The 18,700-nt window shown below is 39.2% G+C and overlaps 1 protein-coding gene across 1 annotated transcript in view; it reads right to left on the reverse strand.

Annotated features, from left to right (window-relative positions):
• lratb.1 (lecithin retinol acyltransferase b, tandem duplicate 1) overlaps nt 1–18,700 on the reverse strand; it is a 143,515-nt gene that overhangs the window by 101,748 nt on the left and 23,067 nt on the right. Inside the window, exons 5-6 of the mRNA XM_048595805.1 lie at nt 12,473–12,561; nt 2,346–2,445 (exon numbers count right to left, since the gene is read on the reverse strand). Of these exons, the coding sequence (XP_048451762.1) occupies nt 2,346–2,445; nt 12,473–12,561 (189 nt within the window). The remainder of the gene's footprint in view (nt 1–2,345; nt 2,446–12,472; nt 12,562–18,700) is intronic.

Genomic DNA, 18,700 nt, shown 5'->3' on the forward strand with positions numbered 1-18,700 from the left:
AGCTGTGATCATACAGCATTTGATACCACATCAATGGTTACTATGTAAAATAACAGATCATGGTGTAGGGGATAACGTGTTAGAATGAACACAGGATTGGTTAGCTCACAGAAAATGAGAGCTGGTAATAGATGGGCCATTGTTTGATTTGGCAAGATGTGCTGAGTGTAGAGCCAGGTTATTTGTAGGGTCTGGCTGGGACGCCTGTGACCAAATGCAACTAGAGAAGAGGTGATGGTTGTATGTTAATAATGGCATAATTGGATTAGAATTTGGTTTTTATATATGTGAGGAACAAGTAATTAAGTGTTGAAGTTATATGATGTTTAAATTGGAATAAATTGTGTCAAAACGTATGTGCCTGGACTCTGTATGACCAACATTTGACCTGTTATTTAACGTGCCACAGGGATCAATGCTGAGGCCTCAATTTATCTCAAGGACTTGGACAAAGGGACATAAAGTATGGTTACTAAATTTAGTGATGACATAAAGAAGGTAGAAAGTAGGTTGTGAAGAAGACATACAGATAAGGGTTTAGATAAGGTGAATGGCAGGGGTCTTTTACCTAGGGTGGGGGATTTCAAGACTAGGGGGCATTTTTTAAGGTAAGTGGAGAAAGTTAAAAAAAAAGACAGTGGGACTTTTATTTTGTTTACTCAGGGAGTGATTCATGTGCGGAATGAACTTCCAGAGGAAGTGATGGATGCGGGTACAGTTACAACATTTAAAAGACAGGTGGGACTAGTTTTGTTTGGGATTATGGTCGGCATGGACTGGTTGGACCGAAGGGTCTCTTTCCATGTAATATGATTATGACATAGAGTCTGCAAAGGGACTTAGATTAAGAGAGTGGGACAAAAATTGGCAGCTGGAGTATAAAGTGGGAAAATCTGAATTTGTGCACATTGGCAGGAAGAATTTAAAAAATTTTAAAAAGTATATTATTCAAATGGATACTTTAATTAACATTAGAAACCACTGCAACAAATGCAAACCTTTCCCTTCCCTCAACAAGATAAATTTTCTGAAAATAGCCCATATTTTGGAAAGCTTTTCCTTCTTAAATTTTCCATTCTAACTTCTGCACTCACTTCTTTATCTCCTTTTCTGAAGGCAATGGCACATAATTCCAAGGGCAGTGAAGCTCTTTCATACCGGACTTATGTAGTAGGATAAGCCACTGATTATTATTATTGCTGCCAAATTCCTTTCTGCTCTCACCCAATGTTTGCATCTACGTTTTTGAAGGAAGTTGCTATATAATTGTAAGAAAGAAGGAACAATATTAAGTTTCCTATTTACTTCACTTGAAAAACTAAATTTAACTGTAATAACCTAATCCAAAGTAGCAAACCCAATAATTAGTTCATTATTGCAAGAATGAAACAAGAAAAAAATTGTATTTATATACCATCCTTCTCAATCTGAGGATATTTTCAATTATTTTACAGCTAATAAAGAATTACTAGTAACATGGGAAATTCAGCAGTCAATTTGCATGCAGTGATGTCCCATATACACCAAGGTGAAGAATAAACACCCTCTTTTGTTTTTGGTGTCAGCCAATGTATGAAACAAATTGGCCAATTTACTTGGGAAGATTCCCCTGCTGTTTTCCAATAGTGTCATGAGATGTTTTAGAGAGAGAAACCGCTTTGCTTTAATGTCTAGTTCAAAAGATGGCACCCCTGACAGCTTATCACTTCCTCAACACTGCACAGAAGTAACAACATAAAGCTTGTGCTCATTTCTTTGGTGTGGGGCTTGAACCTTTCTTAATCATAGGTGATGTGTTACATAAATACGTCATGAAACTGATCCAAAACATTTGACAGAAAGCTTGGTTGAAGCTAGAAGTTTATTTGGGCAGAAAATATACTATTTAAATTGATAATTAATTTAAATTAGCAGGGTCAATGGGCCAAAGGGCCTTTTCTGCACCGGATGAATAGAAGAAAATTAAAATATCATTAATTTTTCTATATCAGTGTGGTTTTCTTGTGTACTATATTGTAATACGCTTCTCCTTCTCATTGCATCAACCACTTAACAGTGTAGCAAATATCACCCCAATTCACATTATTGATTTGTTTAGATCAGCAGCACTTCAATTAACAATGTACTAGATTGCTATTTTTATATCTGTAAGTTTGCATGTTTAATTAATTAATGGTTAATTTTAAAATGGTACAAAATGCTCTCACTGCTCATGGATTAATTAAACAAATTTTCTTTAAATGTTCTGTCAATTTATCTTTACCACAATTGAGAAATGCATGATCTAACATGATAATACATGATCAGTGAAAAGCTAGGAACCATAATAAAGTAGAGTGCCTTACAGAATGAATAAGTGGTCCCAGAGCAATGCCACTGTCGATGCATCTGCCAGTTACGACTATGTTAGCTCCAAGATCCAGAGCTCTGCTGATTGGTCGGGCACTGTGCAAATATAAATTCAAAAATACAACAGCATATTTAATAATTCATCATTTATGCAGATGAACCAACTTCACTCAACACTGAAAACAATGCATTTTGTTGAAGCTTTTTGTCTTGTATTCATCAAAACTCAATTGTGTAATTCTTTGCACACAAGCTCATTTAGCAAATGTTGTCCAATCACAGAATTATACCTAATGCTGGGCACTGTTGAGTTTTACAAGCACAGGCTGTTTGGAATCAATCACTACTTTTTCTGCAGTAAATAGTCATAGAAACATACTGTTTGATTTAATCTGCCAATCTTTTGTTTTGCTCAGTCTACATGCCTATCATTACACTGACAACTAATTTAAAATCACCAATTGATGCCACCACCAGACACATACTCCCCTCCCCTCCCCTGTCCGCTTTCCGCAGAGACTGTTCCCTCCAGGACACCCTGGTCCAATCTTCCTTAACTCCCAATACTCCCCCACAGTCCCATGACACCTTCCCTACAATCGCTGAAGGTGTAACACCTGTCCATTTACCTCCTCCCTCCTCAGTATCCAAGGGCCCAAACATAACTTCCAGGTGAAGCAGCATTTTACCTGCACCTCATGCACTCTAGTCTACTGCATTCGCTGCTCACAAGGTGGCTCCTCTACATTGGGGAAACAAAGCGTGACTGGATGGCCGCTTCGCAGTAGAACATCTATGTTCTGCTTGCAAAAAAGATCCTGAGCTTCCAGTCACCTGCCACTTTAACACACCACCCAGTACCCTCACCAACATCTCTGCTTCTGGCTCGCTGCAGTGTTCTAGTGAAGCTCAGCACAAGCTGAAAGAACAACACCTCATTTTCCGCTTGGGGACCCTGCAGCCCTCCAGACTCAATACTGAGTTCAATAATTTTATGGCCTGAACTCTCCCATGTCCCAGTCCCCTACACCACACACCAGGCCTTGTTACCACATAGCCTGCCATTAGACACTACCTATTATTAGTCACTAACAGTCCCCATTAACAACTATTCACCCTCCTAGCCAGATCATTATCAACTCCTTTGTCTGTCCAACTGCTCTTCTCTCTTCTTTGAGCTTTATCCCCACCTATCATTCACCTCTTACCCCCTACCCCCACCGAATCTTCTGCATATAAAGCAATATTTTCCAAGCTACCATCAGTTCTGAGGGAAGGTCACCAGACCCAAACGTTAACTCCGATTTTTCTTCACAGATGCTGCCAGACCTGCTGGGCTTTTCCAGTAACTTCGGTTAAGATCCTGGAACTCCCTCTTTAACAGCACTGTGGACGTATGTGCAGTCTGCAGCTGTTCAAGAAGACAGCTCACTACCCCACATGAAGGCTACAAATTAATCAGAACACTATTAATCATGATGTGGAGGTGCTGGTTTTGGACTGGGATGGACAAAGTCAGAAGTCACACAACACCAAGTTATAGTCCAACAGGTTTAAGTGAAATCACAAGCTTTCAAAGCACTGCCCTTTGTCATGTAAAGTCTTTGAAAGCTTGTGGTTTTAAATAAACCTGTTGGACTGTAACCTGGTGTCATGTGACTTCTGACCATTAATCATGTATCATACCTTTAGAAATTTTGTGCACTTGCTTCGTATTCATTATAATAAACTAGGGTAAGCAGCTGTTCCACTGTTGGATATGACTGTGTTCAACTGACGTGTATGGGCGGGGCGTTTGTCTGAGCATGTGTGTGGTTGGGGGGGTGGTTTGCGCAGGCGTGTGTATGTATGGTTGAGCAAGGTGTTTGTGTGTGCACGGGCATGTAGTTTGGCAGGGTTTGTGTGTGCGTGTGTACGTGGTTTGGGGGGGTGTTTGTGTGTGGAGGTGGGTTTTGGGAGGAGGGTTTTTGTGTGTGTATATGTGTTGGAAAGATGTGTGCGCGCGCGCATATATATGAGTGTGTAAGTCCTTTGAAACACATATGACACTTCCTCATGATAAGAAACTGCACGTGGAATTTTACAGAAGGGAGATTGTTGCACTATCACTATCATGCAGCTCTTTGGGAACAGGAAAATCTCTTATTCTGCAATCTGGAATTGTGAAATGTTCAAAGGCCTGAAAGTAAAGGATGAAAATGTTCAAAGATGTTAGTGCTGGAGATCAAATATGTTTGTTTCATTTCTGTTGGTAAAGATATTGTAAGGATATTTCTAAGTCTCATGAGAAGGTAGAAATGGTTATTGCAACAAAAACAGAAGTTGTTGGAAAAGCTCAGTAGGTCTGGCAGCATCTGTTCTGAGGAAGGGTCACTTGATCCGAAACATTAACTCTGATTTTTCTTCACAGATGCTGTCAGACCTGCTGAGCTTTTCCAGCAACTTCTGTTTTTGTTCCTGATTTAAGCATCTGCAGTTCTTTCAGTTTTTATTTGAATTGGTTAATGTACTTTGTTTCGAGTTTAAGAAAAAGGGAGCTGTAGGATCTTTTAAAGTTTATTTGACTTGATTTGTGTCTAAGTGCTGGTAAATAAGAATTGGCACCAATGTCTGTTCAAGAATGTTATTGAGGTAATCTGTAGTGGACAATATCATCTCAGATAGATAGTGTTCACTCATATCTTTAGATGTGTTGGAGAGAAGAAATAGGACCTTTGAAAACAAATTGAAATGTTGAGTGCAGATTAATATATAATGTGAGACTGCACTCAACATACTAATATTTATATAGACAGTAGATAAGTTTTTGGGATTTTACACGATTTACACAATTGAATTGAAAGGGCACATCACCTCAGGAGGAGAGCAGACACAGAATGACAGAGTAATTCAGGAATTTGGCAAACTGTTAAACTACCACTAGAGACAGCAGTGAGAAAGATGAAAGCACATCAGAAGGGATCGGATCCCATTCAATTAGGCAGTCGATGGGCAGATGACATAACTAAGAAGGCAGTCAGGTAGAAGCAGCAATAATTGGTTTGGAGAAAATGTACATGTTACATTCACACAGGGATAAGGAAGAGGAAGAGATATGTGATTGGAAGAACAAGGATTTGTAAAAAGTGCTGATGACATCTGGGAAAGAGAAGAAAGGGTGGTAGCACCACACCGTACTCAGCATCACCTCACAAACTATACATGGAAATGTACACTGTAGGTGGGGAGCCATGCTGGAGAGGATGGAGCAGATGCTGGTGCTGGTAAGAGACATAGCAAAACACTTTCAGTATTGCCTAGTATGTGCCCAACATAACAGGATGACTAGTCAATGTTTGCAGGTTACACCAGCCCAATCCAAACAGACAGTGGGGACAGTTGGAAATTGTTGTTAAAGGGCCCCTCCTACCAAGTTGGGAATAAACATATTGTTTGGTTATTATCGACCAACTTACTGGGTGAATGGAAGCCTATCTCTCCTGAGACTATTCAGCAACAAATGTTGCTTGAATAATGGCAGAGAGGTAATCCCAAAATGGGGAATACCATTACAAATGGATTCAGGTGAGAGAACACATTTTACAGAATGAATGATTGAGGATTAAGGATTGATTAAGTTACAGCAAATAATTAAAAAGGCACATGGAACTTTGGCCTTTATTATTAAGGAGTTTAAAACTAGGGAAGTCTAGTTACAACATTACAGGGTGTTGGTAAGGCTGCACCTGGAGTACTGTGTACAGTTTTGGACCTATACTTTTAAAAAAACTGGACATACTGGTATTAGAGGCAGTTTGAAAGAGATTCAATAATCTAATTCCTGAGATGAAGGGGTTGACTTGAGAATAGTTAAATAGGCTAAAATTTTATTCATGGAAGTTTACAAGAATGAGGGGTGCTCTATTGAAATATACCAAGATTCTTGGCAGAGTAGATGTTTCCAATTGTGAGGAAATCTTGAACTAGGGGAGATAATGTTACAAAGTGGAGGTTGACTATCCTCTGAGAACTAACACCAAAACACCCAAAGAGGAGTGTGAAAAGTGATGTAACCTGCCTTTCAGCAACTTCTAGTGGTTAAATAAAACAAATCCCTGATACTTGGTTTAAAATCAACAAGTAACAATTTATTTATCTAACTCTAACAATGAACAAATTAACTCAACTATTAAGAAACCAAATAAATCTCTTCCAACTACTAACTATTCCCAAATAAAGCAAGATTCTAATGGTATGCCATTCCAATAAATACAAGTCCCTCTTATATATAAAAAAAATTAGTCTCTCGAAATTAGAGCCAGGTTATGTGCCTTTCGGAATGTTCTGTACCTTCTCCATCAATTCTTCTGTCAGGAATATTAACTAGTTGTGCCATTGGTACCATTATTATTTGAATTGTGATTTCTCTAAGACATAGAGGAGGCTGTGAGAGCCAGCGATTCTCTCTTGAAAGCTGAGGGCCGTTAGCTCCGGCAGATGGCAGCTAGCTTTGGGCTTTGTCCAAATGCCCACATTTTATACCTTTGATGACATATCAATATTTTTTACAATAGGATTGGTCCTATGTTGTCAAAACCATCAGACCTAATTTTTAATAGGTTTTTGGTATCTAAGTGCCTAGATCAAATTGATTTGCTAAATTCAAAAGCCTGTTTTCTTGGTAAAAACTGCTGCTTGGCCTGCTAACTGTACGGCCTTTCAATGCAAATATTTCAAAAAACTTTCAAGCTGCTGCTCACAGATATCCATTTTAAATCTCTAAGCACAGAAAAAGCAGATGATCTTTTAAAGGGATCACACAATGCTTTCCCCCATAGCATTTTACAAACACCACATTCTAACTTCCTGCCTCCCAATCCACAAGTACTCTACCCAACTTCTCAACAATAGTTACAGAATAAAGGGACATTCATTTAAAACTGAGACATGAGGGAATTTCTTCTCTAAGACAGTAGTGGATGTCAGGAATTCACTACCCCATAGAGTTATGGAGCCAAAATAACTGAAATTAATAAGATGGTAGATACATTTGAAATATCAAGGATTTGATTCCTGCAACAGGCTTCAGAGATGTAGAATGGTGTACTCAAAGAACAAGGAACAATACAGCACAGAAACAGTCCCTTCGGCCCTCCAAGTCTGCACCAATACATTTTGTCCTTTCATGTTAAAACTGTCTTCTCTAACAGGATCCGTATTCCTCTATTCCTTTCCTATTCATGTATTTGTCCAGGTGCTTTTTGAATGCTGTTATTGTGTCTGCTTCCACCACCTTCTCTGGCAGCTCATTTCAGGCACTCACCACCTTTTGTGTGAAAACCTTGCCTCATACATCTCTTTTAAACTTCCCCCCTCACACCTTAAACCTGTGTCCCCTAGTAATTAACTCCTCCACCTTGGGAAAAGCCTCATACTTTCCACTCTATCCATGCTATTCACAATCTTATAAACTTTTATCAGGTCACTTCTCAACCTCCTGCATTCCAGTGAAAACAAACCCAGTCTATCCACCTTTTCTTCATAGCTAAAATCCACCATACCAGGCAACATCCTAGTAAACCTTTTCTGTACCTCTCCAAAGCATCCACATCCTTCTGATAGTATGGTAACCAGACTGTGCGCTATATTCTAAGTGTGTCCTAACTAAAGCTCTATAAAGCTGCTGCATAACTTGTCTATCCTTGTACTCAATGCCCCTTCCAATGAAGGTAAGCATGCCTTGCCTTATCTACCTGTGCTGCCACCTTCAGTGATCTGTGGACCTACACACCCAGATCCCTCTTCATATCAACATTCCTAGGGGTTCTGCCATTCACTGTATAATTTCCACCTGTACTTGACCTTCCAAAATGCAGCACCTCACTTTTGTCCGAATTAAACTCCATCTGCCATTTTTCTGCCCATGCCTCCAACTGATCTATATCCTGCTGTATCCTCTAACAATCCTTGTCACTATCTGCAACTCCACCAATCCTTGTATTGTCCGCAAACTTAGTAATTAGATCAGATACATTTTCCTCCAAGTCATTTATGTAGATCACGAATAGCAGAGGTCTTAGCAATGATCATTGTGGAACACTATTAGTCATAGCCCTCCATTCTGACAAGCATCCTTCCACCTCTGTTTCTTATGACTAAGCGAGTTCTGTATCCATCTTACCAGCTCACCCTGATACCATGTGACTTCATCTTTTCGACCAGTCTGCCATGAGGGACCTTGCCAAAGGCTTTATGCTTTACTGAAGTCCATGTAGACAACATCAATTGCTATTCCCTCATCAATCATCATTGTCACCTCCTTAAAAAACTTAATCATGTTAGTGAGACACAACCTCCCCCTCACAAAACCATGCTGTTTATTGCTAATCAGTCAATTTGCTTCTAATTCTTAAGTCCTTATGAAGTTTGTAAGTTCCTGAGAATCAAACAAAATTTCATGCCCCCACCACACTCAGAGCTTAGCTGTTGTACAGCAAATGAATAGGATATTAAAGAATGTGTGAGTGAGTGTGTGAGAGAGATAGAGAGAGAGGGAGAAATAGGATGTGTAAGGGAATGGGAGTGAAAGAGAGAACATGTGAGGGAAAGGGAGGAAGAGAGAGAATGTGTGATGGAAAGAGAGAGAGAATGTATGGGAAATGTGAGAAAGAGAATGTGAGAGTGAATATAAGAGCGAAGAAATATGATATTGCGAGAATTAAGGACAGAATGTGAGAGAGGGAGAATGGCTGAGGAAATGTGAGAGAAAGTGAGGGAGTGTGAGAGACAGAGAATGTGCAAGGGAATGAGTGTGTGCAAGTGTCAGAGAATGAAAGAGAGACAGAATGTTCACAGGAATGAGAGAGACAGGGAGTGTGTATGTGTGAGAGAGAAAGAGAGGCAGTAAATGAGAGAAAGAAAGAGAGAAAATGTGAGAAAGAATCCAGCTTAGTTCTCAGTCTCTTCCTGGATTTGTGTGCACTCTTTTGCTGTTATGAGACAAAGCAGAGAGTTACAAGTGTGTGAAGTAGAATATATGTTGAGGTTGGAATGAGCTCTTTTGAGGAGAGTTCTGTGAAGAATGACTGTGGAGGCAATTGGATGAGGGTCAATGTGAGTGTTTGTTGAGATGAAGGCTAGAGGAGGCAGCTGGAGAAAAAGGAATGTATCCTCCTGCAAGATGTGTCAGTCAGAGAAGTGCTATTCAAGAGAAGACTAAGGTGATGAGACAGTGGTGATTGTAGTTGCGAGTGATAAGACACTTGCCTTTACAGAGCTAATGAAGTGATTTAACTTCTGGCAGCAATTATCCAGGTCTTCAGCATCACACTCCTGCTGCTTACAGACTCTGCTGTGTCCAGCTACATCGGTTTCAGAAGATTGATAGGTCTTCTCCCATCTTCACTGAAGAGGATTTATTTCGTCCCATCCACTGTTATCTCCAGTAACAAATCAGAGAATAGACAGTAGCTTTCCTATGTTTTCTTTCTACTATTGCGCCATTTTACTACCTCCGCAGTATACTTTTCTGCAGCCAGGGTCATGTGAAATAGATAGCCTTCTGTAACGGAGCTCGTGTGTGATTAGACAGGAAACCCACATGAGGGATGCTAATATCATGGCTGGTAAACAGCAAAGCCCACTCCTTGAATAATCGCATTTGCAACCTGCTACAGGTCCCTAGGTTGTGTAAAGAGCTATGATTTGAAATTCCTTTCTATGTGTCAACAGCCAACTGTAGTAAGCAATTTACTTTTAAATGCTCCTTAGCGAAAAAGATACTTACGACATTGCATTTGTTTATGTTATTCCTGATTTAATCTTCTGTTGCGAGCCATTTTAAATTAACCTGCCAAAATCTGAAAAATTGGAAAAATTTCCACTGGATCGTCCTTATTCTTCTCAGATACAGTGAAACAAGAGCTATTTTGTACAAGCTTTACCTGATATGTCCTATTCCTGACATAATTCCCAGGTACTTTGCAGTACCTTTTCTGTGTTTCATTACTTTATTATAAGACCATAACAAGATGCAGGAGCAGAATTAGGCCATTCAACTCATCAAGTCTACTCCACCATTCGATCATGGCTGATGTGTTTCTCAACCCCATTGTCCGCCTTCTTCCCATAACCTTTGATCCCCTTACTAATCAAAAATCTATCTCTGTGCTAAATACTCTCAAATGACTTGGCTTCCACAGTCCTGTGTGGCAATGAATTCCACAGAATCAACATGCTCTGGTTGAAGAAATTCCTCCTCATCTCAGTTCTAAAGTGTCACCCCTTCACTCTGAGGCTGTGCTCTTGGGTCCTAGTCTCTCCTGCTACTGGAAACATCTTCTCCACATTCACCCTATCCATGCCTTTCAGTATTCTGCAAGTTTCAATGAATTCCTCCCATATCCTTCTAAACTCCATCAAGTTCAGACCCAGACTCTTCAACCACTCCTCGTAGGAGAAGCTCTTCATCCCTGGGATCATTCTTGTAAAACTAATCTGGATCCCCTCCGATGTCAGCACATCCTTCCTTAGATATGGGCCCAAAACTGCTCAGAATGTTCCAAATACAGTCTGACCAGAGTTTTATACAGCCTCAGCAGTACATCTATGCTCTTATATCCTAGCTGTCTTGAAGTGAATGCTAACATTGCATTTGCCTTCCTAACTGCAAACTGAGTCTATATGTTAGCTTTAACAGAATCCTAAACCAGGACTCCCAAGTTCCTTTGTGCTTCAGATTTCTGACGCTTTTCCCCATTTAAAAAATAGTCTACACCTCTAATCTTCCTACCAAAGTGCATAACCTCACATTTTCCCACACTGTGTTCCATCCGCTACTTTGCCCACTCTCCTAGCCTGTCCAAGTCCTTCTGCAACCTCCCTGCTTCCTCAACATTACCTATTCCTCTGCCTGTCTTTGTGTCATCTGCAAACTTAACATCAGTACCCTCAGTTCCTTTGTCCAGATCTGGCTATAATAGTACATCCAGAATTGTCCCAAGCAATATCAACAGCAGCAATTTTGACTTCAGTCAAAAAGTTATGGGTTCAAATTCTACTCCAGGACCTGAATACATAACTGTGCTGATACTTCAGAATAGCACTTGAGAGAGTACATTACTATCAGAGCCGCTATCCTTCATATGAGATAACTGCTTGCTGGTACAGAACTTAAACAATGCTAAAAATGACACAAGGTTGAAGCTTTTCATCTTGCACGGAACTCAGGACTAAAACGCAACCAATGTTTATTTGAAATGTTAATCCAGGGACTCATATGTGAAAAACTCCAAGGAACAATTCAAAGAAATGGATGGAAATACTCTTAGTATCTTGTAATATATGTTCTTCAAACAACATGACAATGAATCTATCAATAGATTAATGATCGTATTTTCTGTTTATGGAACTCACTGTTCGCAAACAGAATGCTCTGTTGGCCCACACAACACAACAACTACATTTCAAATATAACTAATTGGCAGTGAAAGACTTTGGGACATTCTGAGAACATGCAGCCACTGTATAAATGCCAGCCCTCTCTGTTTTCAAATTCAATATCATTCTTGTACCCAATATTTTACATATATATGATTAGAAATTATATTTACCTAGTCTTAGCATAGTTGATAGATATTGTTTCACTTACTTCTAAAAGTTAATTTCTTTGAATTAAATCACATTCATCATATATCTGTCCGTACCAAGAATCATTGTCCTACTTCAATTTCATATACTCTTGTTCAGTTTAGCATGCATTGAAAACTGGTATCATTATAAACATCAATGCCAATCCACTTGGACCAGACTCTACTACTATACAAGTTCCAGAGCTCAGGGCTACTCACATTCCATCAATCTATACAATATAAACACTGGCACCTTTTTTTGCTTTAAAAATATCTGCCCCATAAATCTCCCTCTAAATCCAAACTGACTTTAGTCAATATACTGTCCATCAATGAGGTTTATTTCTAAAATGAGAATGCACAGACTTCTCAGAATTCAGGCAGAGATTCACCTTGTACTGACAATGTCTTAGCTCATGCCAAACAGCAAATGTAAAACTGAACTTGTTAAAAAGGCAATAGGTGATAAAATACATTATTTAATCCTGGGAATCATAGCAAAAGTAAGTACTCACCCTAAGTATGCATTCATACTTTGAACACTTGCAGGGAAAGGACTTCCATTGTCCATGTCGGTAATGCCTGCTTGTTCCAGCAAATCTTTCTGGCAAAAAGGTAAAAAGGTGTATACAATCCATAATTGCTAGCTTCAAGAAAACCTTTTTTTTAAAAAGATTAAAACCTTTCTTTAGTTCCAGTTAGAGACTGAATTACACCTTTATACCCTGATTCAATTATCCCTGAACCTCTATCCCCATCACTTAAAGACTGAGCTTGGTTGCACGTTTTAACCCCTTGGCTGATCCTAGTAGTTGCAAGTGGTACAAAAAATTGCCAAGATTTTCCAGCTGTAGTAATAGGAGGCAGCAGATCTCTCAACATTAACGCACATTGCAGCAAAATGTGACAGTTAATTCTGCAATTTTAAATTGACCCTGATCAATTTAAACTAATTCTTTAGCTTTGGAAAAGAGGTTAACTTTACATGACTACAGCAATTCTACATTAAAAGTACCTGACCAACTGCAAAGTACTTTGGGACATTCCAAGATTGTGAAATGCACTTCTTTAATAGTAATGGAAACAATTTTAGTATACAATTAAGTTAAAATATGTAACAAAAAGGGTTTGTAGTTGCAACTTAAAATCTTGTGTAATTTGTCATTCACACGAAGGGCCATTATGTCAACTGTTGATTCAATTGATGGAATTCTGGGTCCCTTTGCCCAGGTCACAGTGATTTAATCAATATAAATTACTCCTCCTATCTCAAAGATATGATATGAATGAAGAATTGACAGAGGTATCTTTGCATTCCTAGGTGTGTTTTAGAGACCACCTATAAGTGGCAAAGATGAGGCCTTTTATTCAAATATAGACTGTGTCAGTATTTGTGTAAAGAACCAGAGGCAAGCCTTGTGTTTCGGTGAAATTTTGTATGTTTCCAGTTAAAGCACGAAAGAGCCATTGCTGTTTTTTAACATTCGTTCATGGGATGTGGGTGACATTGGCTAGGCCAGCATTTATTGTCTATCCTTAATTTCACTGGCTTTGAAAATGAGATCGAGTGGATCCAGTGCCAAGTGGCAATATTAGGAGATAGTGATCATAGTGTGATAAGGTTTAGATTACATATGGAAAAGGAAAGAACAATCCAAATTTAAAAAGTAAAAATTAATTAGAGACTAATTTCAATGAGCAGATAATGTTTCGAGCCCAAGTAAGATGGAATTAAAGATTGGCAGGAAAAACTATAAAGGAAGAATAATTTGTCTTCGTAGTATAAGTTTGGGTATAGTTGAGGTGCATTCCAACAAGGGGGAAAGGTAGGATCAACAAATCTATGAACGACAAAAGACATGGAAAAAAGCTGAAGCAGTAAAATAATGCATGTAACAGATGTAAAGTTGATAAAATAATGGAGAACCAGCTTGATTGCAGAAAATTGACGAGAAAATAAAAAGAAATGAAAGAAGCAAAAAGAGAGTATGAGAAGAGACTGCCAACAAATGAAAAACAGAATCTGAAGTTTTCCAGAATAATATAAATAATAAAAGTTTGGTAAATGGATGAGTCAGGCCAATTAGGGACTAACAGTTTTATACTTGGAAGTTGAGGCCATGGCTGACATGATTAAAAAATTAGTTAGCATGTCCTTTACCAAAGTTATAGTGGAGAACGTGCTTATTGAAACACTGTACAGCGAGTTCTGCAATAATGCATGTTCCAGCAATGCGAACTGGCTATAATGCAACTGACGAATAGGGCAACGCTATTTCTAAAACACAAACTTGTGTTGGCTATAACGCAATTCCATTAGTGCGCAGAGGAGTATGTGTTGACATCACATGATTGTTTTGCAGGCTTTGTCCTGAGCACATGCAATGTTAGCACTGAAAGAGTCTCCACTCCGCTATCACGTGATCATCATGTTTTCTGTGAGAAGTACAGTTCTCCGGTTTTTTGTGCTAATTCTGCCATGTTACCCACAAAAACGCGAGGACAAAGTGACAAGAATATTAGCAAGAAGTGTTCTGGTGATAAAATTGCCGGTGGTGAACGTAAAAGAAAGGCTATAACATTGGGAGAGAAGCTAGATGTTATAAAGCATTTTGAGCGTAATGAGAGAACATGTGATATAGTTCGTGTAACAGGAATAAAGGAGTCTACCCTATGCACTGTTAGAGACAACGCAAAAAAGGTTAAAGCAAGCTGCATTGCTGGAACAAGTCTGAGTGCGAGCAAATCTGTGAGGTCATGGACAAAGGAACTTGAGCAGATGGAGAGGCTTCTAAGTCTGTGGATAGAAGATCAAACAAAAAAGCCATCTGGGACCACTTTTCTCACCATAGAATAGAAAGCCTTACCAATTTATGAAGATTTAACAAAAAACGCTGAAAATCCTGCAGATGTGCCTGCCTTTAGTGGCTTGCTTTAAGAACTGCTATGCTTTTCATAACGTAAAGTTGTGTAACAAAGCTGCCAGTGCAGATGAGGAGCATGTGATAGCATTTCCTCCCATAGTAAAAGAAAAATAATTGAAGAAGAAGGCTACAACTTAGATCAAATTTGCAATTTGGATAAGACAGCTTTATACTGGAAGCGAATGCCATCAAGAACCTACATTTCAACGAATGAAGCACATGCTCCAGGCATTAAGGTAGCAAAGGATCATATGACAATGCTACTGGGTGCCAATGCCAGTGGAGACTTAAAGCTTAAGCCTGTGGTGGCCTACCGCTCTGCCAACCCATGAGCCTTGAAAGGTTACCTTACGTCTACTCTAGGTGTCCAATTTAGGTCAAGCAAAAGAGGTTGGATGATGAGGCAAATTTTTTCTGACCTTATTGTTGATGTTTTGGAAGATGTTTTTAGAAAGTACTGCAGAAAGAAAAAAATGGATTTCAAGATTCTCCTCATCCTGGATAATGTGCCAAGCCATCCTCCTACCATTGGTGAGATTTCTGAAAACATCAAAGTGCTATTTCTACCCCCAAACACAACTTCTCTCCTTCAACCCATGGGCCAGGTTGCAATAGCAGCTTTTAAAGTTTATTATTTAAGGTGCACATTTAAGAGGCTGATTGCAGCCACTGAGGGACATAAGGACAATGTTCTTCAATTTTGGAAGAGCTTTAACATCAAGAATGCAATTAACACTATCGTGGAGGCCTGGGGTGATGTCAGTAAGGACTGCTAGGATGCAGTTTGGCGGAAGCTTCTCCCAGATTTTTTTCAAGATTTTAAAACCTTTGATCTGTCAGAGGAGCTCCCAAGAATCAAAGAATATTGTGTTGATCTTGTAAAGCAAGTTGGATTTGAAGAAGTGGAGAGTGAGGATATTGAAGAGCTGCTTGAATCCCACTGTGAAGACCTCTCTACAGCTGATCTACAAAATCTTGTTGCTGAGGGGGATGTAGAAGCTGGAGATGAAGAAGATGAAGTCCAGGATGTAGCACCACGAGAGCTTTCCACTTCTGTTTTGTCTTCTATTGTGAGGGAAATTGATAAGTAGTTGCAGCTCTTAGAGGACAATGATTACAATGCAGAACACAGCAGGATAGCAGCTCATGGAATAAGATCTTATTTGGCACCCTATGAACAGCTTCTTCACAAAAGAAGAAACAAGGCAAAGCAATAAAAATAGGATTTATTTTAAGCTAACCCCCAAGAAACAGTCAGAAGACAATGAACCACAGCCATCCACTTTTGGATTAACTAATTTTCACCCTAACTCTGCAACCAGAACTGCACCTGAAGATGATGATGATGTGATGATGATGATGATGATGATGATGATAACGACGGTGACCCTCAGCCCCTGCATTAACAACAGAGCAACCTCAAAACCTCCTCCCCTATCAAGTCATCTTAACATTTTTTGAAGATAAGGTGTTAAATTTACATTTATTTCATTATTAGATATAATTTAAACATTTATTCAAATTGTGCTATTGCTTGTGTCAGGGCTTTTGAGTGACTTTTCAGCGATTTTGAGTAATATTTTCTGGTGGGTCTGCCCTAACCCAGCTTTCCCCATAGGCCCTGTTATTTCTATAGCACAATATTGCGCAAGAACGCAACTGTTGTGTTATAGCAGAACCCCCCATATGGGCTAAAAAATCTTAAGAAACTTCAATCTTAGAAAGACTGAGTATGCTTAAAGTTGCTCAATCAGCAGGACCAGATAGACAGTTGTGAGAATGCTGAGGGATTTAAAGTTGGAAACTATGAAGACACTGGTCATAATACGCTAATCATTCCACCCCCAGATACTGGAGTGATGTCAAAGACTGCAGAATTACAAATGTTACACCATTGTTTAAAAAAGGGTGCAAGAACAAGCATAGAAACTACCGACCAGTTATTCTTAATCTTTGTTGTGGGTAAAGGTAATGAGACAAAATTAATAGTCTCTTAAACAAATAATTAAAGAACAACAGCACTGATTTGTTATGATTGTGCTTTCTCATATGGTAGCAGAGGGGATTAATGAAGATAATGCAGTTAATGTGGTGTATCTGTACTTACAAAAGGACATTTGTTGAAATACTACATGCCACTGTTAGTAAAGTCCATGGATTTAACAGTACAGTCACAGCATGGAAACAAATATGGAAGTAAGAGTAATCAGACAGTAGTGATAAAAATAACGTTTTTCCAAATGAGGAAAGTATATGAGTTTTAAAAGGATTGGTATTATGCCCACTACATTTCATGATCTTGTTTATTAAAACCTAGAACTGGATATCCAAGGTACAATTTCAACATCTGTGAATAGCATAGAAATCGGAAACACTTCAAACTCTAAGGGGGATGGAAGCAATAGATTTCAAGAGGGCATGGACAGGCTGGTGGAATGGACAGACGCATCACAGATGAAGTTTAACACAAATAAGTGTGGAGTGATACATTTGGGAGGGAGAAACATTTTGGGAGGAAGCCTATTTTCCTTAGCGGGAAAGTGACTAATAAAGCATCTGAGTCCTTGGCTTTATCTCTTTAGGAAAATAGAGGGCAACATCAAGTATCTTACAGTGAAATTTTGTAAAATATTGGTTCAGTCTCAAAAGGACAATTGTGTCCAGTTCACGGCATTTTAGGAAGGAAGTGAATCTATTAGAAATAGCGATGAAAAGATTCATGACAATCGTTTCAGGGATAAGGCCCTTCAGTCACAATGGTGAGTGAGCATCTGTCACAACTCTCCTTAGAGAGGGTTCAGAAGACCTTGAGAATAGGTGTTCAAATAAGCAAAGGATCTGGAGAAAGAAAGTAGACAGAAACTGTTCCTATTACCAGAAGAATCAAGAACCAGAGGACACCAATTTAAGGTGAATGGCAAAGAACCAAAAACAATGAAAAGCACATTTACCCATACTGTCATTAAGATCCAGAATAAACTGCCAGACAAAATGATCAAGATAGATTCAATTGTGGCTTTCAAAGAATTTTGGCTAATTATCTGATGAGAAAAGAACTTGCAGGACATTTTTCCTGTTCACACAAGGAGCTTAACAGCATCTAAGACCAGCTTATTTGACTGACACTCTATCTAACACCTTCAACAATCATTACCATTACCATCAATGCACAGTTGCAACAGTGCTTATCAGCTACAAGACGCACTGGAGCAACTCAACGAGCCTCCTCCGAACCTGTAAACCCTACCAACCCAGAATGATTACAGCAGCAACTGTATGGGAGCACCACCACCTACATATCCCAGCGAAGTCACACACCATCCTAACTTGGAACAAGACTGCCATTCCTTCACTGTCACTGGGATAAAATCCTGGAAACCCCTTCTTAATAGCAATGTGCGTGCCCCTAGAGACTACAGCGGCTCAAAGAGACAGCTCACCACCAACTTCTTCAGGGCAATTAGGGATGGGCAATAAATGCTTGCCAAGCCAACGATGCCCTTATCCCATGAATAAGTCACTAAAAGGCTCTTCAACATTCTGGAGACCCTAGTTAACAATGGTCCTGTTAAATTTTTCTGAGATAGGGACAATACTCCCTCTAATTTTTCTTCAATGCATAGACTTCCAAGTGGAGTGTCCGGAACATTGGCGTTACCACGGAACAAGTGTAGTTTAGACAGAATGCTGGATAGGATGTAGGATACAGCCAAGCATGCTCTCTGTTTTATTTGGAGCAAAAGAGGATAAATTTAAATTCTTGATTCTTCATCAGAATTAATGGGTTGTGGTGAAGTATCTGTCTGAACATCTTGACTA

This window comes from Rhincodon typus, chromosome 1, assembly GCF_021869965.1.
Source record: "Rhincodon typus isolate 14 chromosome 1, sRhiTyp1.1, whole genome shotgun sequence".
Taxonomy (NCBI): Eukaryota; Metazoa; Chordata; class Chondrichthyes; order Orectolobiformes; family Rhincodontidae; genus Rhincodon; species Rhincodon typus.